The 24,503-nt window shown below is 42.6% G+C and overlaps 1 protein-coding gene and 1 long non-coding RNA gene across 2 annotated transcripts in view; one reads left to right on the forward strand and one right to left on the reverse strand.

Annotated features, from left to right (window-relative positions):
* LOC104858519 overlaps nt 1-24,503 on the forward strand; it is a 77,917-nt gene that overhangs the window by 16,318 nt on the left and 37,096 nt on the right. Inside the window, exon 4 of the long non-coding RNA XR_004515803.1 lies at nt 4,787-4,983. This is a non-coding gene — a long non-coding RNA (uncharacterized LOC104858519). The remainder of the gene's footprint in view (nt 1-4,786; nt 4,984-24,503) is intronic.
* LOC104858520 lies at nt 1,392-24,462 on the reverse strand. Its single transcript, XM_010618766.2, has 9 exons — nt 24,054-24,462; nt 20,144-20,271; nt 19,810-19,877; nt 18,963-19,186; nt 18,748-18,830; nt 17,044-17,184; nt 13,465-13,679; nt 8,434-8,583; nt 1,392-2,199 (listed from the first exon to the last, which is right to left on the reverse strand). Exons 1-9 carry the CDS (start codon nt 24,122-24,124, stop codon nt 1,909-1,911), a joined length of 1,371 nt encoding a protein of 456 aa, XP_010617068.1. The 5' UTR covers nt 24,125-24,462; the 3' UTR covers nt 1,392-1,908.

Raw genomic sequence — 24,503 nt, forward strand, 5'->3', positions numbered from 1 at the left:
GAGAGAGAGAGAGAGAGAGAGAGAGAGAGAGAGAGAGAGAGAGAGGGAGGGAGAGAGGGAGAGAGAGAGAGATTTAATTTATGTAGTTCATTATTCTAGGCCCAGAGAAAAGGACAAGGTATCTAAGAGATTATTCAATTATCTCTTATACCTCTTAGCCTTACACTTTAATCTATCCCATCTGCCTATCCTGTTTGTCTTCCTCATAGCTGAGTCACTTCAAAGGACTCAGTGTAGCAGACCAGTGCTTCCCCATGTTTCAGTGATAGGTTAGGCCTAAAATAGGCTCTTCCATACCAACCCTCTGTATTCTGACATTTCTGGTAGTGTTAACTGGCTGCTACACGTCTTCACAGCTCTTTACTATAGAAGGAGAAAAGATGGCAAAAATGAAGAAATAGCTCTGATTATGGCCCTCTAACTTCTACAACTGCTACCCTTAGGTTGGTAGATTATAGGATTTACTTTGTTCCTTGTTCTGTTGACTTTCAATATGGAACACCCTGAACTGAGGGGAGGGAGAGGGAAAAAGAGTTTTTCTCTCTATTTGTCCAGGATGTGGGTCCTTTATTTACCTAGTTTCTCCCCAGGAACTTTGAAGCCCACTCTAGCCTGAAAAAGGTTGCTTGGCACCATTTGCTTACCAAAGGAGGTGAAGGAGCAAGTTGGAAATGAAAGGTCCTGAAGGGTAAAGAGACTTTGGAAAAAAAGAAGAAACAAATGAAAACTCAGCCCACAACACACTCTGAGGATAGTTTCTGTATTCTGCTCTTCCTGTGTTCTACTACCTTTGATCTCACTTTTCTTTTCCCTGTCTACCTCCTTCCTTCCCTCCCCACTTCCTTCTTTTATGCAGTACTGGAGACTGAACTCAGGGCCTCAAATGTGCTAGGCAAGCACTGTACCATTGAAATACATCCCCAGTGCTTTTTTATTTTACCAAAAAAATATTTTTGAGGTAAGATCTTGCCAAGATGCCCAACCTGGCTTTGAGTTTGTGATATTCCTGCCTCAGCCTCCCTAGTAGCTGGGATTATAGGCATATGCCACCATGTCCAGCCTGATCTCTTTTTTCTTGAGCTTCCTAGCATCATCAAGTAATTTATTTAAAGAATAAGTATTTATTCTCTTTTTTCATTACTCAGGAGATCAACACTCTGTCACCATGCTCATTAGGGAAAAGAACAGATATTTCTGAGACCAGGAAGTTTGGCCATATCTGGAACGGCCATCTTTTTGAAGGTCCAAGATTCCGTAACTAGTTCTCATAGTGTTGAACTTCTCAGGAGACTTGGATACCTCTTGTTGGATCACATAACAGTGCTTAAGCTCAGTGCAGCTCATGACTGTTTATTTTTGTTATGAAAAGGGGAACCTCTGCCTTTGCCTTCCTCTCACTGTAAGAAAGCCTGACTGGTCACACAGGGCAGCACTTGTGGATAGGAAAGGGCTCTATTTGAGCATGCATTAGAAGGAACAGAGGGCCAAGTAAAGGCCAGCCTTTGGGTAGATGGTTGAAGGGTGAGGAGTGGTGCAGATTAAGATGAGAAACACCAGGGTATAATAGCAGTGGCCTAAATATTCTGCACTAAAATAGTGGAAAACAGAGGGTCCCCAGAAAGGGAAGCAAGTCATCCTGGCCACGGGAACATGCCCAAGCTTTATTCTCATGAGAAGTGGTAGAGTATGGAGAAAATCTGGATTAGGGTAGATGAGCCATCCTGTAAGTACAGCCACCATTGTCACTATGCAGTATAGGCCCATATAGTTGTGGTACTGGTAGTTGTTCTGAGAGGGAGAAAGATCAGGAAGAAATTGTCTAAGTCCTTGATGGAATCTAATAGAGAGGAAAAGCCCACCCAGGAGAAAGCAGGAAGCCAGCAGCTGGACTCCATATCTCCCACCAATTCACAGTGCCTGGTGGATATCTTCTGACCGTAGCACTTTATAGACAACCCAGTAGAAGATATTGAAGATGAGAAAAGTAAAAGGGAAAACAGCTCGGGAGATGGTGTCAATTCTTTTAGCTTGATCCACATACAGTTTCCGCATGGTTTCTCCCTTTTTTAGAAGAGGAGCTGGAGGTTGGGGGCTATATATACTAGAAGCTTTCATTGGGCCTCCATCCCTTCCCTGTAAGCAGTGGCCTAGGCCATAGTCACGGAGGTAGAAGTGGCTTTCTCGTATGATGTCTTCCTCCTAAAATTATAGGTAACAAAATGCAGAATTTGAGGTTAAAACTCTAAGGCAGAGGGACAAAGGTCAGGCCACACAAATATCTCATAGATGACCTGCAGACAAGGTGACTGAGTACACAGGCAAAAAAAACCATTCACGAGATAGTTGTATGCTAAGCACCTGTATATGGTAACATACGGTATATGTTATGATTCCACTTACAGATAGATTCCCAGCTGCCTTTTTAAAATGCATAACACCATTTAGGTCCATTTAAAACCCAATGAAGTGCCGTCTACCATGAGAAGGCACTTGAATGTCAAGTTATCTCTGGCTAGTAATAAACAGAATAACAAAATCACCAGACAGTAAAGAGCTGAGATATTTAGATGTAGTGAAATTTAATGAATTTCAAAATCTTCAAAATTAGCTTTCCTTGTATATAATATCTTTTTAAAAATTATCTTAACTTCATGCTAAAAATTCTAAAAGTCTTAAATAACCTAATGGGTCATTGAAAGTAGAATAAAGCTGATTACTCTGTTGTCTGCAGATTAGCAATTTTGTCAGAAGGGTCAGTACATGTATTACCTAGTGAACATTCTATTCATGTACCATCTACGCATTGTAATAATACATCAGCATTAAAGAAGTAAATTTTATGTAAGCACTGAGTTATGTGGCAAACTACAAAAAATCTATTTATCCAATAGTCAGCTGAAAGCCGTAAGTAATATAACACAGCCAGCAGCCAGGAAATAAGGACAGAAAGATACTGACAAAAGAGATAGAAGTGAAATGTGGTGGTACATGACTGTAATCTGATCACTCTGGGAGGCTGAACCCAGATCAGAGGTTTGGGCAACACCTGGGGAACTTAGCAATTTAAAGAGACCCTATCTCAAAATTTAAAAAGGGGGCTGGGGATTGAAATTCAGTACGAAGGCCCTGAGTTCAATCCCCAGCACTAGCACACACACGCGCACACACACACTGGTATGATCAAAAAAGGAAATGTGGTATTTATACATAATGGAATACTATGCCATTTCTTTTCTTTTTTGGGGGGGTGGGTACCGAGGATTGAACTTGGGACCTTCCCATTTGCAAGGCAGGCAGGAGAATCACTGAGCTAAATCACTGGCCCATTATGCCATTTCTTTAAACTTGACTCATTTGGAGGAAAATGAATGCTCCTTGAGATCATAATAATAGTAAGTGAAATAAATCAAACACATAAGCTTAATTACGACATGGTTTCTTTTTTATGAGAAGCCCATAATATAAATAAAGAGAAAAATAAAAGACAAATAATAAGGAAATAAATATTTTACAGAGGGGAAGGGGGGGATCAAGAGATGGAGGAAGGGAGGAGGAGGGAAAAGCAATGAAAAAAGAATTAAGATGTTATATGTACATGTACCAACTCCCATGAAATTTCATTCTGTATTGCAAACATGTACTAATAAAAAATTGAAAAAAATACAGTGAATGTTTAAAATAAAAAATATTACAGCAAAAGATACATTGCTACTAATCCCCTCAAAATACTCTTATCTTTGTGTACACTAATTTCATCATTCTTGCACCTTTAAGTAGTTCTGGAAAGCCCTCTTTCATGAGTGTCCTTACTTGGCATTATTGGGGCTATCCTGATGTCCTGCATTGATTCAAAACATTTGCCTTTCATGATCATTTTGACTTTGTGGAAGATCCTGAAGTTTTGTACTGTCAGATCCAGTGAATAAAGTAGATGAGGACATATTGTAATGTTTTCATGACCCTTTCTTTTTATTGGGTGGCACTAGACAGCAGCATTCACTGTATTTTATCATAATTTATAAAAACACTTGCAAAAGGGGAGGGGAGAACCAAAGCCCCTGGGTGATCAATACTTTTATTTATACAGTAGGCCCTTGGGCTCCCACTCAGAACCTATTTGCTCTGATTTTATTTAAGACCAATGCCTCACAATAAATACATTTATTATGTGTTGCAAAATATACTAAGAAAATTTTTAAAGATCCAAATAAGCCTGATTTTATCTACTTCTAAAGGGCAGTTAAGAATATATATCCTTCAAAGAAGGTTACAATTTTTGAATTATTGAAGGTTTTGGAATGAAAGCTTACGCTGTCTTAAGAAATCAAAATAAAGTGTCCCCTTGTAAAATGTCTTGGTTTTTTCAGAGTCAAGGGGCTTCTTGAGTCTTTCTATGCTAAAACTGGGGAATTCCAAAGCAAACGTGTTAGTTACCCTACAGCTACCTTAGGTAGTTACTCTAAAGGGTAAGAACATGATATATGTATATGGTATGGATGTGACATTTTTAACCACTATGCAGCATAGGATGCTTATATTGAGGCCTCTGCAGCTATGATAGCACATTTAGTAGCTTCATAGATTAGGTGTTGGTGTAGTATGTCCTTGTAACCCTTGATTATACATTACCAGAAGTTGAATTGTCATGAGAGTAGGCTTGGTAGCAGGCACTAAGGACAGGCAAACTCAGGCCACAATTTCACTAGCAGATTCTATCTCTTCTCTGTTGCTTATGGACTTATAGTACAAACTTGGGCATTGGTCTAATTCGCTGCTGTATCCCTAGTGCCTAGGACTGTGCCTGGAACCTGACAGCCACTCTGTAGATAGTATCTGTTGAATGAGTGAATGGACTAAGAGCCATATGCTTCAGAATAAAGGAAAAGGAATGGCCTGCTGTTTTTGTGAAGCCATCATCCTCTCAGGGTCTCAAACAGAAGAGTATCAGAAGAAAATGTCGTTGCATTACAAAGTACTTGGCAGGTAAACAGACTTACTCCTTGCCTCACTCCTCACAATCCCATGATGCCCTTTAGCCTCTAGAAAGGGAGTGATACTTTTGGTATGGAAAAGAATCTGCGTTTGCTCACCGGATAGCTTTGCTGTCCTATCCTTGATTTGTTACAGTTTTTGTAGAGGAGTTGTATGCATGCAGGTCAGAGGCAATTGACTATTGTGGTTGTACTTTGAACCTGAATAGTTGTAGTGGGGGAGCTTTAGCTCTTTGCTCAAAGCTATTCCCATAGCTTCTGTCACCAAAAACCTTTACACATTTTGTTCTAAAGAGGTTTGCTGGACCCATTATAGAAGTAAAGAAACCGAGGCAAGCAAAATATCTCCCAAGGAATTTCTCTTGCTTTCCAGTTCAGGTTCCCTCAGGTCACTCTGTTTTCCACTGCTCACCTGTCCGCCAGCATAGAATATACAGTACATATTTGAGAACAAAAAAAACTCTGGAAGAGAAAGTTGGATCCTACTGCTATGTCTCTGTAGATGCAATTATTTCCTCTTTTCTCCCATCACAGTAAATCTAAAGGGAATTATTTGGAAATATTTCCCAAGCTGGAAAACAACATTTCAAACAGGAGAGCAAATATGGCCAATAGAGTAAACTGCTCTAGGCTGTTTATCATTTTAATATGAATGTCTTATAGTTGGGAGACAAAAAGTGAGTGGCCTGAAATCCGAGGGTGGGGGGTCCTGGATTTGGGTATCGTCTATATAGACCAGATTCTGTGTCTTTGTGTGTATATGTGTGTGTGTGTGTGTGTGTGTGTGTGTGTGTGTGAGAAAGTCTCAGTGGAGCCTTAAATACAGCTTACATAGCTATGACGTAGAACTTTATTTTTTTTAGCTATGTATAGGGGAAGAGAGCTGAGAAGCTGGGGGGCAAATATCTTCTAAAAACCAAGCTGGAGATGAAAGTCACAGTAGGAAGCAAGGTGTGGAGATGGGAAAGCAACATGCATAGAAGTAAGAGTTGCAAAAAGAAAAGATATTAGAAATAAGAGAAGGGGCTAGGTAAAAGAGAGAAAGGTGAATAGGGTTCAGGGATCAAGCCACCAGGAACACATGGCAGTATTTTGAAATTTCTCTTAGTTCTCGTGTTTTTCTTTTGACAATGGCAGGATTTTCTCTTTTTCCAGTCTCATAGCCCTTGCCAATCAGCTAAAGTTGGTAGGCTGGGTTACATGGTTGCTGTGTTCTGAGCTTTAAGGCCCTGCTGAAGTGATACAAAAGAGAGCTTCACTCTGAATCTTATAGACCAGCTGGGAAGACAAAGCACAAAAATCCGCAGACCGCCCCCCCCCATGCCAAGGGCTCCTCTCAGACCAAAGTCTTCTGCTTCTCCAGCTGGAACAGTGAGGCCTAGAGAGAAGTTCAGGTGAGGGATAAACTCACCATTAACTTGTTTAGTCTGCTTAGTGCCTCCAGGATTCCTGTTAAGAGTTTCACTGAGATAGCAGTAGCTTTAAGGAGCCTGGACAAGGTATATGATTAATGGCAAAGGTTTGATTTTTCAGGTTTTATTTACATTAATAATAAGTCTCAATCCATTTTCATGCAACCCCAGGGTCCTAAGCAAGGCTCAGGCTGCTGTTAAGGCTTTTGTAATAATTGAGCACTGGTTATGACAGGCTCCATTATGAGCTCAGGATCAACATATATGAGCAGGAGGTGACAGGTTGTGGACAGTTGAGGGTTGGGGGAGTGCAGGGAAGGTGGTGGGACTAGTGTCATCCTAGAGTAGCCCTATAATATTCCCTTGCTGGGACAACTACACAGCCAGTTGAGCTGAAAAAGAACTCTGAACCGGTTTGCAACCTGCTCTTCTTTTCTAAGGTAGGCATTAAAAAGGTACCAAGACCAAAGCCCCTATAAGGACAAGATTTTGGTAATTGCAGGCAGATTTTGCTCAACTAAAGTAAGTGATGGGACAGTTAGTTTAGAAAACCTCTTTTCTTAGCTTTCAGATCTGTTAAAGAATGTACTCATTTTTTGATACTCAATGAGATGTAGCTGTAGATAAATCCACTAGAGGGCTTGCCACATAGGACCCAAGGAAAGGTCTACAACAAGGCAAGAGTTGACAAATTCGGACAAATCCCTACATGAGACACCAGCCCTGTCCTCTGCAGAAGGACCTTACAAGGGACATGAAACCATACAGACAGTTTGTGAGATGTTATTAATGTGGCTATATGGTAGAAGTGCCCCCACAGCAGCTGAATTGAGAAACGGAATTTTAGGGAGAGGAACAGTCCTTGTCCTGATGTGGCTCAGATAGGTTACAACCAGGACTTTTTCCCCCTGTGTTACCAAGAATGAAACCCAGGACCTATACACATGCTAGGTAAGTGCTCTGCCACTGAACTATGGAGCCCAGCCCCTAGAGCCAGGATTTTAACAATGAGTTTTCTATCCCCCAGAGATCATTATGCGCTTTGCTTTTTGGTTTTAAAGACTCTGGTTTAGGCAAAAAACATGGAGTCAAAACTCAAGACAGACCAGAACTCTGTGTCTCCAAGATTAAACAACTAGTATGTAGCTCAGTAAAGGTTTTCTGCTTTGCTCATAATTGGAGGCTTGCTTCTGTGAGGGTAGCTCAGGCATCACTGTTGTCATGACAACTTACCTAACACCTACTTTCTGGGCAACTGAGAATAAATTGCCTCTGTTGTCATGACTACACACTTCCTCATATTTTCCCAGGTGATCACTCTACTGTAGAAGAAATGGGGTTATCCAACAACAATGAGGGGGAACAACAGCTTAAACCAAACAACTCTGATGCATCCAATGAAGATCAAGAAACCCAACAAGAGGCAAGAAGTACGCTTTCAATTCCATCTTAGTTATGGGGATCCTCTTAATGCTTCCCTATCATCTTGGTAACATATTTTCAGTGCTTACTAGAAGATCAAGAAACCCAACAAGAGGCAAGAAGTACGCTTTCAATTCCATCTTAGTTATGGGGATCCTCTTAAAATGCTTCCCTAGAAAGGCACTCCCATGTCTGACTTGACTTCTTAACCATCAGTTAGTGTAGGACAGACTAGTGTGACTTCCTTCTGTGTGTGGAAACACCAAGATACAATAATTACTACTTATCAAAGCAGTGGCATAAGAATGGACTTGAAAATGTTCTACATCTTGGTAACATATTTTCAGTGCTTACTATGTACCAGACACTGAATCCACACTCTTAACTATTCTATTATACCACCTTATAGGGGCTAATGTCCCATTGAGAGATAAGGAAATAAAGCTAAAGAGGTTAAAACACTTAGCTAACTGTAATCAGCTTAGAACTAGAATTGGGGTTCCTTGAAATCCTTGCAGAACTTCGGTTGGGTCCTGGTTTGTGGGAGAAGCAGTAGGGAAGAAGTAATCTAAAGGATAAAGGAAGCTCCCACACCTTGCTATACTCACTATGCGTTGGCGCCTCTGCCTTCTTCGAAATCTCATGAATTCCTTATGCTGACGAGAGACAAAATTGACAGCAGCATACTCCAGCAGGGCAGCGAACACGAAGAGCAGACACACAGCCATCCAGATGTCGATTGCCTTCACGTAGGACACCTGCAACATCCATAAGCAGGGCAGTCAGCCTTCTTGGAGTCCTTCCATGGCTGGTCGAGTGGATCTCCAGCCCTTATCGATTGCCTGCTGTTATTCTGCTTTATCCTGACTTTTTTCTCGTTTTTAAAGAAGCTTTCCATGTTTTGTCTCATTATCTGAACACTCATGTCATAAACATCGGGCTACCCATCATCCTTCAACTCTCTGCACTCTCCACCCTCCACTTCTCTCTGCCTTTCCTCCCTATACTCCTTTTCCTTTCTTCTTTTATTCCTTTTACATTTCTGCTTCTGATGCTTATTATTCTTTTCATTCTTGTCTTCTTCTGATACTTTTCTTTCAATAAATAGCAATGATCATGAACACTGCTTTGTTTATTCTTTTATCCCCTTGGGTCTTCACAGTCTTGGGAGTTATTAGTAGAGTTCATCATTCCCATGTGAAACCCATGAAGATACTTAAAGCTCAAAGAGAAAAAATCTTATCAAAGATTACCCGGTAAAAAGGTGGCACTATGACTTGGAGGTTCTGGGTTCTCAATCCACTGCCTTTGCCATTTTCCTAGGCTACAGCCTCACGGACTAAGAGCTTCTTCCTTTCTTTTCTCCACTTTCTGTTTTTCTCCTTCACCCTATAGTTTTCCTTGCTGCTCTTTGCAAGAGTCCCTCCTAAGTAATGGAGTTCATCAGTAAGCTAGGACTTCATCTCTCAGCCTGGAAGGGAGCACAGGGTATAATCCTGAGGGAGCACCACTCACTATGCATCAGGATACTCACCAATTGTCAGGCACTCTTGACATCCACATATCCAGTCCCTAGTACTCTCCTTTTACTACCTGCTTCAGCAGCTATTAAGTAGTTTTCTTTTCCATTTCCCTTGTGAAGGTTGAACACTGACCTTTCCTGGAACAGGGTTGCAGCAACATGGATCAGGAAGAAGGGACAGAGCTCAGCTTTATAAGATTCTTTCACTTCCTTATTGACTCCCTGCATAACATTGAGCTTACTATGTAAGGCTCCCTAGCAGGAGTAGGATATGTGCATGACACATGACTTCTTTCACAACTTCTGCTATGCTGGGCGGGGTTGGGGGTGGTGCTGCAGATCCTAAGTGAGGAGCAAGTTTCACTGGATAAATGGTCTACCTTAGTCTTATTTTTCCTGGTGCAGTAGCTCTAACCTAGGGCCTCACACTTGCTTGGTAAGCATTATACTGCTGAGCTATACCACCAGCCTTTACCTTAGTGCTTTATAATAGAGAAAAACTCTGCCCCACCCCTAGGGGCATTTGACAATATTTTGAGACATTTTTGGTCACACGATTTTTAGGTAGTGGGGTCCACTGGCATTTAATGTGTATAAGACAGGGATGCTACTAAAAATCCTATAATACACAGCCCTTCCCTCCAATGTGCACACATTATCCTACTAAGAAGGTATCCTACTTCATGGTCGATCTCCCAGTCCCACTGTGTCTGCCCCCCACCCCCCCGGATGTCAAATACTGCAATGAAGATCAATGAGTTAATGACAAGAGAGTCATGAAGGGCTTTGAACCATCTATGGAAAGGATACATTTAAGTACCAGGCAGAAAGCCTTTTTAATGATTAATATGTCAATAATACATGAAAAAAGTGTCCAGAATCCATCTACTCACTATCCTACCTCATTTAAAAGAATACAGGAGTTTCCTAAATGGTTTTCCAGATCTATTCTTGCCACTTCTAATCTGTTCTCCAAACAGCAGCCAGAGTTTGTTTTCAAAATAGAAATCTTACCATATTAATCCCTTTCTTAGAGCCATTCAGTGTTTCTCCATTACCCTTACTAGCCAATCAGTGTTTCACTTACTATGACATCTAGCTTTGGCTTACTCCATGCCTCCATGTGCCCCTTACAATCTTTGTGTTTTTGTTTTTGTTTTTTTGTACCAGTGATCCAATTTGGGTCCTTGCAATTGCAAGGCAGGTGGCAGCACCACTGAGCTAAATCCCCAGCCTGCCCCTTACAATCTACAACCCTGCCGATGATGAGCTACTTCAGCAGTTTTCCAAAAAGCCAGTCTCCCTTCCCCCTTTCCTCCTTTAGCTGCATAACTTTCCCTTATCCTTCAGCTTCTTCTTTAGATACCACATCTTCTGAAAAGCCTTCCCTTATTATCTCAGGCTATATTGGTTGTCCTGCTGAATGTACCCAGGCTACCTATACCTTCTTAGTATCTATCACCCACCTGGCCATTCCCTTCCCCAGCCTGTGACCTCTTCCCTGGCAGGAACTGTTTATGTTGTTCAATATTCTATTGCCAATTCCAAGCTAAGTGCCTAGAACATAGTAAGTATTCTTTGAACAAATGAAAAGATGGATGGTTTAGTAATAATGTTTATCAGTGCTGGATTCTACTTCTCTCTGCCCTTCTTGTCATTACTTGTCTCAAGTGCTCATAGCATCTGGAGAAAATTAGGACTTTCTTCCTTGCTGTAATTTTTTCTGTTTTGCTCTGAGCTGCTTGCAGTTGTGGAGATCAGAGGCCTGGCAAAGAGTGATCAATGCATTTGGGGTCCCTCATAAGGGGAAAGAAGAGAAGTTTCCTGGAAACATGGGGGAATAGCAACTCCATTTGAATTCTCTTATTAAGCAAGCCCCTGCCACTCATCCTTGACAATAAAGTATTGGGAGTATAATAGGTGTGGCTTTCAGAAGACCCTGGTTTGGCCTTATGTCTTTCCTTGGGGCTCCTGATGTTGTACAAATTTGAGTGAGCAGAAGCTCCCTGGCTTACTGAGTCCCTGGCTTTGTGGGGCTGGCTAATGAGGATTATTTAGTTTGGGGTATGTGCTTGGGTATTTTGCTTACTGGCCAATGAGGCCATAAAAAAAGTCGTTAAAATCTAATGAGATACCAAATGTTACAAACAAACAACCTCCCAACAAAGTCCATTTTTTTCCAAATGAGGAAACTAAGTGATTCCTGGGAGAAGATGGATGGTAGTACTCACAGAAGGGGACTAGAAAAGGAAGTTATTTGTCAAGAAGAAGGCATAAATTGCTTGTTCTATCTCTCTGAGTTACAGATGACTCTCCATGCAGGCCAGTGGCAATAAACTGGGACAGGGTTCTTGGTGCAAAATTACTTTCCTGTCTCTGGTCTCCATTCAAGGCCACTACCATAACACAGCCATCACATCCCTGTCTGACCCTGTCTAAGTCAATCTTGCTCAGAGCCTTGTCAATATTCCCATCCACCTATAAAACATATTTGCAGGAAGTGATCCCCATCAACTTCTTGGACAATTGATCTTCATCTGAGCATTGTCACTGTTTTCCACTAAAGGGATTTGGAATACCTCAAAGATTTCCCACCAAATCAAAAATAAATGGGGACAATACTATCTGCCTTAGTCCCAGATCCAGCACTCACTGTTTTCAACTCTGATACCTGATCATTATAATGATATTTATTGAGTGGTTATGTACCAAACACTGTCCTGTATATTTTTGTTTGTTTGCTTGTTTTTGGTACCGGGGATGGAACTCGGGTCCTTGCGCTTGCAAGGCAGGCCACCGAACCGCTGAGCTAAATCCCCGGCCCTTGTCCTGTATATTTTTGTTTGTTTGCTTGTTTTTGGTACCGGGGATGGAACTCGGGTCCTTGCGCTTGCAAGGCAGGCCACCGAACCGCTGAGCTAAATCCCCGGCCCTTGTCCTGTATATTTTTACATTGTTTATTTTTCATAATTATCCTATCGTAGAGGCTTTCTTTCTTATTCCTTTGTTACAGGCAAAGAAATTGAGAGGTTGAAGAATTTACCTAAGGGCTGAGGATTTAGCTCAGTGGTTCTACCATCTGCCTCACAAATGCAAGGTCACACTATGACGCTAACATTTAAACCCAAATAAGTCTGACTTTCTTACATTTAACCACTGCTTCCCCCCCCATATAAAAAAATTCAGAATTTCATCATAGATGGTGCAGATCAACCCTTGCTTAAGTCCCTAGTAAAAAGTCTTATTAGGATCGTGCATTGAAAGATGGGAGCCTGGTTCTTGACAAATCAGAGTAAGAGAAAACATGTTTACTGCAAGATGCACAAGAAACTGTGTTGCTTTGCTTGCTTCCCATTATTCCTCCATGCCTAAGTACAGTGTTTGATACATAGTACATACTCAAAAAATATTTATTGAATGAATAAATTAATAGTCTCATCCCTGCTTTGCTCTGAGCCTTGCTGACTCTAAGGACTTTGAAGTAACCTCCAAATTCCCTACATAAAGACCTGAGGCTAGGAGAACTGTTACTAGTCTCAGCACAAATATTTCTGCATAATCAAAACATCACCAGGCCCCAGATGATGAGAGTCTACTGGCTTTAATTGCTATTTGCTACCTCAAAATTTTTGCATCCCCAAAGAATACTGTATCTAGAGTGTTTTGCAGTAGTATCTTATTTCTGATATAGCAAGAGGACAGAAGTTGGCTCAAAATCCTGATATTTCTTTGGGTATTTCTGGTGGGACATAACTTTGAGAAGGTCATTTTACCTCCTGGGTTTTATTCCAATCTGTGTGTAAGGGAGTGAGACTTTGTACTTGATAAGGATCTTTTCATTTTGGACATGCCAGTATTTCCCAAAGAATGTCAAAGTAAATAAGTCACTGCATCTACTCATTCCTTATCCAGACAGCACCCCTAAGCTCAGCCCCCACATTGTTAGCAATGTTATTAGCAGTGTACTGTGGGCGAAGAGGGAATGTCAGATACTTGCTCTTGCTCAGTGGCTCTTCTCAACTCTAGATCAAAGGCAGATGGTGAGCAGGAAGGAGCATGGAATGAATGGGGAATGGGGAGCTTGATGGCAAGCAGGTTCCCTTGCATATCTCTTCACCTTAGGCAAAGAGGCCCGGGAGCCAGAGCTCTGGGTTGTCATGGTGAGCACAGTGGTGATACCAAGGCCTACACGGGCAGGGGCAGCATCCATGTTGATCCAGAAGGAGACCCAGGACAGAATGACGATGAGTAGGCTAGGGATGTACATCTGAATCAGATAGTAGCCCATCTGCCGTTCCAGGTGAAATTTTACCTCGATGCAGGTGAATTTCCCTGCAAGGAAAGAGATGAAATATGAGGCCTCAGGTCCTCAGTTGTCAGCTGAGCCTGAGGGGGCAGCCCTGTCTCTTTTGGCTGGCCTTTGAGCCCCTCACTAGGGCCAATAAGCCTTTCTAAATGGCCATGAATGTACTAAGAAAGCTCTCAGAGCAGCCATAAAGGACTTTCTCTTTCTCCCAGCAATTTGGCTTCCAGCAGAAGGTCTTTAAAGTGATAGTGCACCAAAAAGATAAAGAGCTGGAGGTCTCCTGAGTAAAACTGTCTGGGTTTTGAATCCTGAAACTTCCATTTATTAGCCGTGGAACATTGAGGCTTTCAGTTTCCTTGCCTGTAAAACAGTAATGACAATATCAACTCTACCACTGAGATTTTGAAAAAATTAAGGGTGACAGTGTATTTGAGGTGTTGAGTACATAGGTAGTATATTGTTACTATTGTTATGTCATTATTAACAAAACAGTCAGACTCATCTTAGCAGCCTTGCTTGCTCTTGCTAGTACCCCAGAAGCTCTCCCACAACAATGTGGTGGTAAACACTGCCTATGTCTTAAGCAAGTGAGAAGAGCCAGATAGCAAACATCTGGAAACAGTACACGACAGAGACCAGCTCTGGACAGTGGACAGTGGGTTCCTGTAGAACATTAAGCAACAGTATTCTATTCCATCAATAAAAAGTACACTGGCCCATGCACTAGAGCGCTGCCTTCTCTGCCAGCGATCTTCACTTTACCCTGCCTCCCGAAGCTTTAAGGCTAAGAAAATAGCAGATCATAGCTTCCCTCAGAAGCAGAGGCATACATAAAAGAGGATGTGTGTAGTCATCTCTTAGTATCTGTGGGGAATTGGGTGCAGGACTCTCCTGCAGATAACAAAATCTGGATTCTCAAGTTTCATATATAAAATAGGGTAGTGTTTGCATATAACCTATGTACATCCTCCTGTATACTTTAAATCATCTCTATATTATAATGTCTAGCAAGATGTTAATACTATGTAAATAGTTGTTATACTATATAATTTAGAGAATAATTACAGCCACGTGAGGTGGTACATGCCTGTAATCCCAGCATTTGGGTGGCTGAAGCAGCTTGGACTGTATACTGAGACCCTTTCTTAAGCACAACAAACAAATAATAAACAAAAATAATTACAAGGGGGAAAGTCTGCTTATATTCAGCACAGATCCATTTTTTTCCATGAATAGATTTGCTCTGTAGTTGGTTGATTCTTTGGATGCAGAACCTGTGGACATTGAGAGTTGACTGTGTATTATTTTAGTTTAGTTTGGTCTAGGCTTACTCCTGTTTGGCCTATCTAATTCCTCAAGACTAGTGATTTTATTAATCTCCAATTAAGGCTCTGACATGCTGTTACCTCCCGTTGTTCCCTGAGTCCACCCTACCTCTCCAGGCTTCTTGGCTGTGGCATGCTTTTACTAAGTATGCATATTATCTTTCTCTTCCTTCCTTCTTTTTTTATAGCTTTGGTTTTACTTACAAAATTGACCCTTGCTTAGTATAGAAAAAATGAAAAGAGAAGGAATAATAACATTCATAAGATTACATTTATCAAATCTCTACTAAGTGCCCTGACTTTATATACTTTATCTCATTTAATCCTATAGCAACTCTTTGAGGCAGATAATGTCATGATCTCCCATTTAAAAGATAGGAGCATTAAAGCAAGGGCCCACAACTATTAAATAGTGCAGCCAGAATACAAACTTAGGTCTATTTGACTCCAAAGTTCTTTCTCTCATCTGTTATATCACACTACTTTCGAAATATTTGGTGCTAGTATTTCCTTCTAGGATGTTTTTAAAGCAGCAACAAAGTTTATTTGAAAAAATAAAAGTGAAGAGTGAGGGAGAAACTAGCTCTGTAGAGTGAGCTTGGGCTGAGTAAAAGAGGAAAAGGCAAGGTAAAAGTACACTGTAGCGGAAGTAGGGTGGGCTATTGTGAGAAAAACCACAAAAGCCTCCTTCCAGGATTTTTAAATGCACATTTTGGGTTTGTTCTTCCATAACAATATAATCATTCTGTGTATATAACTCTTAATGTTACTTTTTTCAATTATATTTATCCATGTGGTTATGAGTGCCTTGCAAGTATCCTTTTTAAAATCTGAGCATTATTGCATAAAACAAGAATACTAATTTATTTAACCTCTGCCCTACAGGTAGATACTTGGAATAATTCTAAGTTTTGGTAATGCAAACACTGACCCAGCAGCCTTTTTGCTGTCTAAAGTCAATGTGATATTTTGGAATATTTACTTATTATACATTCTAAGTAGTTCCTGGATATGAGAAAATAGGGGGGCAAATAAAGCTTCTACACTAAAGTTCCTCACAGTACCATGTTTTCTAGACCACCTGCATCAGAATCACCCAGATGTTTGTCAAAATGCAAATTTATGGGCATCATTCCTGATATGTATACTCAGAGTCTCTGAAAGGTAGAATCGACATTTTAACAGGCCCTCCAGAGGGATATATTGCATACCAAAGTTTGAAAACCACTGCCTTACATATAAATCATCAATTTTCCCTCCATAAGATTATTCCAATTTCTATTCCCATCTGCATTTTCTAAACTCAGTGAACTATTCCTCTACCCACTCCCCACATCCCTTCACCCCCACATTTATGCACATACATGTACATAAGCACCCGAAGTATGTCAGCACACCATAGGAAAGACTTAGAATCTCCCTCTCTTTAGCCTGCTACCTCTTTCTCAGGGTTCCACCTCCTCGCAGTCAAATTACCAGAGAGAAAGAGAAACAAACAACTCTTAGGGAAGCTGCAGAGGGTAGATGCTTGGGGTGGAAAAGCAGCCCCACTCCACTTGCTGGCCTAGGTTTCAGGTTGGGAAAACAGGCTAGTTCAGGAGAGTTGGACACTGGTGGCAGTACGAGGTACAGACAATAACCTGCCTGCTGCCTTTAGGCCTGCTCCTTCCCAGTTTCGCATAGCCATTTACTATTAGAAATGGATTTATCACCTCTCAAATTTGGCCCCAAGAAGAGTGAAACTTCTGCCACTCATTGTGCAGGGCTATTTTTTCTACTGCATGTGAAAGGGACAAAAACATGGGCTTTGGATTTGAATTCCAAATTTGTCATTTATTAGCTGTGTGACATGGACAATTGACTTAACCTCTTGGAAACTCGATGCTGTCTTTCTGAAAATGGTGTTGATAACCACTATTGTCATAAGTTATGAGATAAAGTGTTGATGCAGGCCGTGTCATATCATGCCTAGATTGGAATTTTAAGAGGATGGCTGCCTTGTTTCTTTGCCTCCTATCTGGAGGCCCTTCTGTACCTCAAAGCCAGCAAAGAGCTTGGTTCTTACCAGTATTGTAGTTCTTGGTACAATAGCCTAGATCCTTTTCATCCCGCAAGATAAACTGGGGCAGAGTCAGCCCCTCAGCTACTTGGACAGCAGGAGCATCTTCCAGCCACTCAAACACGAGATCATTCATGGTATAGCCAACTGCAAGTGACAGAGATGGCAGAGAGCTGTAGAGTGTGGGTGCTGGGTAGGGGTAGAGGGAGAGTTAGAACTGGCAGAAGAGAACAGATAAGGAGTAAGGCCTGAAATTTAGAAACTGTATGCTCTTCCTGGAAAGGGAAACTTCTAAAGGGGATACTTAGTCAATTATCTCATGAGTCTGTCCTAAGAGAGATGACTCCAGACTCATCTATCCAGTATTTAGGCTTAAGAAAGGATAAAAAAGAAATTATTCTGGCCGATCTAGAAGGTATGCCAAGAGGGTTGAAAAGATGTCAGGGACCCCTGGAGGAAGCCCAAAGGAATAAGCAAGTATACAATCACAAGTCTAGAGCTGAGCCAGCCTCAGAGCCAGGGATTCTGTGTCTACCTCAGGGAAGAAAGAGCTATTTATATCCTGCCAGTCATGCATGGGATAATGTGAATACCACAGATTCCTACCCAGGGCCTTAAATTGTGACAAAGTGAGAGTTAGTATCTGAACATGCCAAGTGGCTCCCACTTAGCTAGCAGTTCATAAAGGCTCATGCTGAATGTCGAAACATTCACAGGAGAAATGGGAGCAGAATCACCAAGGCTGAAAAAAGCACTGTAGGGTCTTGACCCAAAGGGGCTGTGTTACTATGGTTAAGTCACTTCCCCTTCTATAAAATGGGGATAATAGTAGTCGCTCTGCCATTTTTTAAATTGAGTTTATTGGTACATTTTAGGGAGACAGTACGGTTACATTCATTGTTGGGATCGCTCTACCATTTTTTTCAAAGCTGTTATGAAGTGTAATGGAGATCTGGATGTGAAAGTGGTTTATGGTCTTTAAGGAGATGAACATAGGACATGTTCTATGCATCATTGTTGTTATATACGAAAACAGTCTTATAAGCCTTCTTTTCTGAGGACCTTGTGCGTATCTCCTGATCTTGCAGTCTCACTTCACTCAGGAAATGGAGAAGGAACAGAAATAGGTGATGGCCCAGGCTTACCATCCTTTTGCTCCTCTATACTTTGGGCAGTCCATACAGGCTGATGCCTCTGCCAGAGAGGAGCCTTTGGCTGACTTCTCTCTAGGCACAGTCCTCTGCTTGGAACTGTTTTTTCTTACTTCTCTATAATGCTATCTATGTTCATGAAGTATTAGAGTTCAAAGAATCTCCGTGCCCTACCCAACAATGGCATTTTATGAGCATCTTCAATGCCTTAACTCAGGGGAAGTAAAGAAAAACTACTTCCGGCACTGTAAGAGGGAATATAAACTTGAACAGAGAAGGAGCCCTTCAAATCACCCCCCCCACACACACAGACAGCACAAGCATATTTGGTACTCACCCCTTTGAAACACCCAGACCAGCAACTAGTATGGGGGTAGAAAAAACCTGTTAAACTGTGTGTCAGGAAACTATGGCTTCTACTCTCATCTCTGCCAAGAATAGACTGTGTGTGCTTGGGTAAGACCTTCCCCACACTGAGTGGCCCTTCTGTCTAGAGTATCATGGAATGGTAACTTAGCTGTTTTTCCAGGCCTTGTTCCGTGACTCTACAGATACTTACAGCTTTCCAGCTGCATTGTGCAAGTCTGGATGTCCATGGGGAAGTTCTTGAGGTCCATTGGGCAGGACAAAATGAGGGTTAATCTGGTAGGAACAGTAAGAAAAAGTGACAGCTTACTGGGGTTCAGCACTGTGCTGGGCATCCGCCTCCCACCCTTCAGCCTCCATCTGGCTTCTTTCTTTTGACATAAACTCCTGGCCATCCGCCAGGTGTACCTGATGCTGTAGAGCACATTCCCATTCTTGAAGATGCGCAGCAACTTGTTGTCTGTCGTCACTTCATGGAAGTTGGCCCCTTTTTCATTAGCAAAGAACAGGTCTGGCTTCCAGATAGAGTCCAGCATGGAAGGATCGAGGTCCAGTGAGTCATCAGGATATTCTTGGTAGGCCAGGCGTGGATCATTCCACTGTTGCCTCAAGAAGACATTTACCCGATAGTCCTGGGAAGGTAGAGAGATTGTTCCATCACAGGTAGTACTGTTACCACAGGTCCAGCAAGTCTACACAAGTAAGAGAACAGTGAGGAGGAAATGCTAGGAACCATGTGTTGGGAGTAGTAGATATTACTTGCTGAAGAAGGAGCTACCTTGGGCTGATAATAGCAAAAACAGGAAGGGAAAAGGCATCTATCTGCCAAGCTCTGCTAAGAGCTCTCTTGTATGTATATCTCATTTAAATCTCACACCAGTCTTGTGAGGACAGTGCCATCATAATCTCAATTTTACAGACGAGAAACTGAGATCAAAATAGATTTAGGTAAATCTGCTCAACACAACTATTAAGTGATAGAGTCAGAATTTGAACCCAGGTTTCTCTGATTCCAAAGACTTCTCTGTATCAAGCTATTACACATTTGATCTCTGGTACTGCAGCTTGTCTATCCATAGCAGTGAAAGTCTGAGACTAGGAGAAATATTTTCCCATTGAATAACTTCCAATATCCTATGACTTTAGCTATGACCTTGAAACAAGAAGAGGGTAGCAACAGGAGGAAATGCTTGCTGTCTTATTAGCTTACCCCATTCACATTGGAGTTGTAGTGGAGAAAAGGAAGATCCCTTACCATGGTGGTCTCAGTTACGGAGCCAAAACTGTTGATGAAGATGTTGCAGGTCACATTCACTGGTGGGCCTAAGAATAGTAAAGCACAACCCATTGGCAGGGCATTCCAGGAAGCTGGGAGCAGGTTCTAGAACTCCCTCCCTGAGTTTTAGGTGAGGGCACTGCTGGGAGAAGACAGTGTCAGCTAACACAGGCCCATGGGCAACAGGGAGATGTAAGAACTAGCTCTGAACCTCCAGCCTCCTTCCTTGGGGCAGGCCACAGGAACAGGGCTGGGTAGTAGGCTGCCAAAGTGGCAAGGAAGGAGAGGTTTATGTAGGATCACTGTTTCTTACCTTTAAAATTGGGCCGAATCCTGGCATCATATCCAGATGTTCGCCCCATAAGCTTGTCTAGGAAATCAGAAGGGGACATGGGCAGAGACCCCTTGGTCCCAGATTTGACATCTTTTGCCAAGGCCACCCTGGACAGGAGAGGTAAAGAGGTCTGAGGCCAGTTGTATTCTAAATTTATCACAGACTCTCTCCATTCTCATCCCCACCCACCTCCAGCCATTCTCCTCATCAGGCAGGAGGATAAGAGAGAATGAGCCTCTGGGTACCAATGTACAAAATGTGTACAAACAAAAAAAAAAGCCATAAGCCAATGTGGTAACTCACCAGTTGTCCTAGGAAAGGGCTTTCACATAGATTGGATCATTTTAATCTCACAATTTTCAATAAAATGGAAATGAAGACTGTTATTTCCATTTTACGATGAAAAACCGAGGTTTAAAAGTGAATTATTTGTCCAAAATCTCAGAGTTAATGAGAGACAGGACTAGGACTTAAATATTGGGCTGAGCCTTCATCCACTGTTGTCTTTCTGAAAGTACTTTGAAAGCACTAAAATAAGAAAGCACTTTTGAAAAGTGACATCTCACTGTAATATTTGTAATGTTTCGTTCATGTGGCCTAGCCAAGGATGGGAAAGGCTCAGTAACAAACTGAATCCTTGAGAGTTGGTGTTAATTGCTTGGGCTTCATGTGACCCTGCTCAGGACCTAGAATCCAGCTTCTGAAAGGAGAGAGGCTTAACTTCTGGTATTTAGCAGGAAGCTATCTGTTGAGATATGATGTGGTTCTGGGCCACTGCAGGCAGGTAAACTCAGCTAAGGAAGGAGGTCCCTGTGGACATGAAAGAGCCTCCCAGTAGGCACGAAATGCTGAGAAAATTAACTTCCATTTTTTTTCTCTGCCAACAGGTTGATTTTGAGGCAGGTGCCAGTATGCTTTTGCCTGGCCTAGAAACCAGCTTCTTTCTTCCCTGAATAATTTCCCTCTAAGAGTAGCAAAGCTCCCTCCACATATCTGCTTACTAGTTTACCAGCTAACAGATAGACCAGGGGCCAGGAGCTTACCAAATCCTTGGGGGCAAGAGCAGAGCTCAGGACCAAGCCCAGGCTGGACTCCTGGACTTCTTCATTCTGTTCTATCCTGCTGTCATTGTTGTGTCGAGCACATCGATAGCCAGCTCCACTGCTGCCATGGCTGCTGCTGCACCACGGGGCTGGTCAGCACCGTGGCTATCTTTTTGGGCCCTAGTCTCCTTAGTGCTAGGGGGCCTTTCTTTCCCAGAAAGTCCATAAGTCTACAGTGACTAGTAGAATAATGAAAGGAATCAAACTAAACACTTCACATAATTTATCTCATTTAGTATTCACCTCAGTCCTTTTGGATTATACATATTACAGTTGTCCCGGGGGGGGGGCGTTGATTCCACTTCATTTTTATATATTTTCAAGTCCCTTATATAAGATGGGATAGTATTTCTAGATAATACACATACATCCTCCCATGTAATTACATCATCTCTGGATTACTTAAAAACATAGTGAAATGTAAATTTTATATAGATAGTTGTTATATTATTATTTAGGGAATAATGATGAAAATATGTAGATGTTTAACATAGGTGCAATTTTGTTTTATGGTCCTGGGGATTGAATTCAGGGTTTTGTACATACTAGGTAAGTGTTCCGTCACTGAGCTATATCCCTGCTTCTTTTTAAATTTTATTTTGATACAGGATCTCACTGAGTCCCCCAGGCTGGCCTCAAACTTGGCAATCATTGTGCATCAGCCTTCTAAGTAGCTGGATTATAGGCATGTATTATTCTTGGTTTAGCATTGTTTTTTTAAAATATATTCTTGATCTGCAGTTAGTTGAACTCACAGATGTGGAACCCATAGATATGGAAAAATTGACTGTATATAGATGAGACTGAGGATCAATGAAATAAAGTGACTTCATGACTATATAGCTAGTAAAGCCTATATAGTGGTAAAGCCAAGATTCAAACAGTTATTTACTTCAGGACTGAATCTATCTACCACAGTACATGATGCAAGCAGCCTAGGGTGAGCAGCCAAGGAACCAGAGTAGGGGAAGGTCAGTGGCAGCCCCACTTCGATATCTTTGAATCCTGTCTCCTTGAATTCCCTAAGAAAAAGGAAGCCCTCATACTGGGCATGGAGGCCACCCTGGACCTCAGCAAGAGTGATGAAAGCATGTGGCCTAAGCCATCTGTAAAAATCTGAGGAGGCCAGTGGTGGTGCTGGAGCAAGCAGAAGTTTGTGGTCTCACCACAGGGTGTCCATGCTAGCCAGGTGCTGTTGCTACTGCTGGCCACCTGCCACCTGCCTGATGGGAAGTCACATGGCCCTTTATGTGGAAAAATCAGACCTTCCTCCATTGTCTTTAGCCCCACTCTCAGGTCACCTCTCCCACTAGTCCCACTAGACACAGTCAGACTGTGGGTTCGGCTGTCTTCATCCCCAATTGCTGTTGTGGCACCCTCATCTGGGGTATCTTATCTGAGGACCTGTGACTAGTGTGTCACTGTGTATAGCCATTTTTTCCCTCTCTTTCATTCCTGGAAAGTGCCAAACACTGGCAAGACCTAGGAGAATACAGAGCTGACATTTTTTCTTATGCAAAGCCCTGGGGTTGGATGAGGGAAAAACTGATTCAGCTACTAGGTACCTGAACAACCTTGCACAGGTCACTCCCCCTCTTTAGATTTCAGTTTGCATATGTACAATCAGCAACACAGAGGGCCGGGGATTTAGCTCAGAAGCACCATGCCTGCCTTGCAAGCAAGCACAAGGTCCTAAGTTCGATCCCTGGTACCAGAAATAAATAAATAACAACAACAAAACAAAAACAAAACTTGGACTGACGTTTCTCTAAGGGCCCATCTTGTTCTAATTGCCTGCAGTCCCCCAACCCAAGTGGGAATGCTGCCATTGGCGCTTAGCCCTTGAATCAGTCTCCCCTCCAGGAGAGCCACCAAGGTCTAGATGGGAGCCCTCTTTGGTCTTTATTCTCCTTTCAAATCCAGCTGAGCTGTCATTCTACTTTGAGCTGCTTTTGCTCCTAAGTTTACTGTCTGTTTCTGCATCTTTGCCTGAAAGCCAGCCAGTGAGACAGGAACCACCTCAGAGGCAGAGCTCTGGGGGTACCCTGTGAATTAAGAGGAGGAGGATGCTGTGGTGGCACTTATTCCTTCCACGTTGGAATGTGCTCTTATGACCAGCTCAGCCCAAGCTATATCCATCTTTCCTGTTCTGCTCAACCTGTCAAGCTAGACTGGCTCCTGGTCTAACAAGAAAGGAACAATTGGTAGGGTGGCATTTACAAGGAACCCCAAGAATTCCTTGGCTGCAAGCCCAGGAAATTATTGCCACTTAGCGCTCGCTCCTTGAGAGACAGTGAGCAGCCATGTGTGCACAGGCAGGATGATTGAAGAAGGACAAGGCTTGGGTAGCCTAGCTCCATCCTGATACGGTCTTGGGGCAAACCCATACTATCTGAAACCCCTTGAGCAGATAGCTGACAAGATGTTTTTCTCATTTTTAGGGATCTAAGCAGTAAGTGACACAGCTGGTAGGAAGACAGATTTGGCTAACAGGACTGACAGCCTTCATTTTGGGGGCTCAACTACCCAGCCCCTACCAAAGCCACCCATCCCTACCCTTACCCAAGCCCAGGAAACTCTCACCCATGCTTACGCCTTCCCACCAGCACTGGGTCCTTGACATCGCCAGTGGAAAGTTCCTAGGTCCTGACTGGGGAAGAGTGTCCTCCCCTGGAGCCCTCCATACTGAGTTCTCTCTGCAAACTTGAGGAAACTCTGCCAGCTCTCCTGGCGGTCCCCTTCCCCCACCAGTGTTTGCATGCATCTCCTCACCCCACTCAGCTCACCTGAGGAGGATCTGCCCTGGCAGGGTCCAGAGGAGAAGGAAGGAGAGGGTTGCAGGAACAAGAGTCGTCATTCCACGGGGACCTTGGAGCCCTTTCTCAGCCTGACTGCCAAGGTGAGAGGGGATATCCCTGCAGAACACCCACAGTACAGTACCTTCCTCCAACTTGGGCTACTCACAGTGAGCAAAGGGGCTGGGTTAGGAGTTGGACTCTCTTCTTCTGTCTCCTCTCCTTTGCCCTGTCTTTACCAGTCAGGGTCCAGAGCTATTCCCCCGGAAATGATCCTGACACAGATAACCCTAGCGGCTCCAGCTCAGGCTCGCCTTGGGCTGCAGAGGGCCTTTCGCCAGGGAAGTAAAAAAGATTCTCTTTGGGCAGCAATCACTCTCCAAACCCTGGAGAGTCTTGGAGGAAGAGAGGAGGGAGACCAGTAGGAAGATGTTTCCTCTC

This window comes from Fukomys damarensis, unplaced genomic scaffold (genome assembly GCF_012274545.1).
Source record: "Fukomys damarensis isolate Sample0158 unplaced genomic scaffold, DMR_v1.0_HiC HiC_scaffold_39, whole genome shotgun sequence".
In the NCBI taxonomy this organism is placed as follows: Eukaryota; Metazoa; Chordata; class Mammalia; order Rodentia; family Bathyergidae; genus Fukomys; species Fukomys damarensis.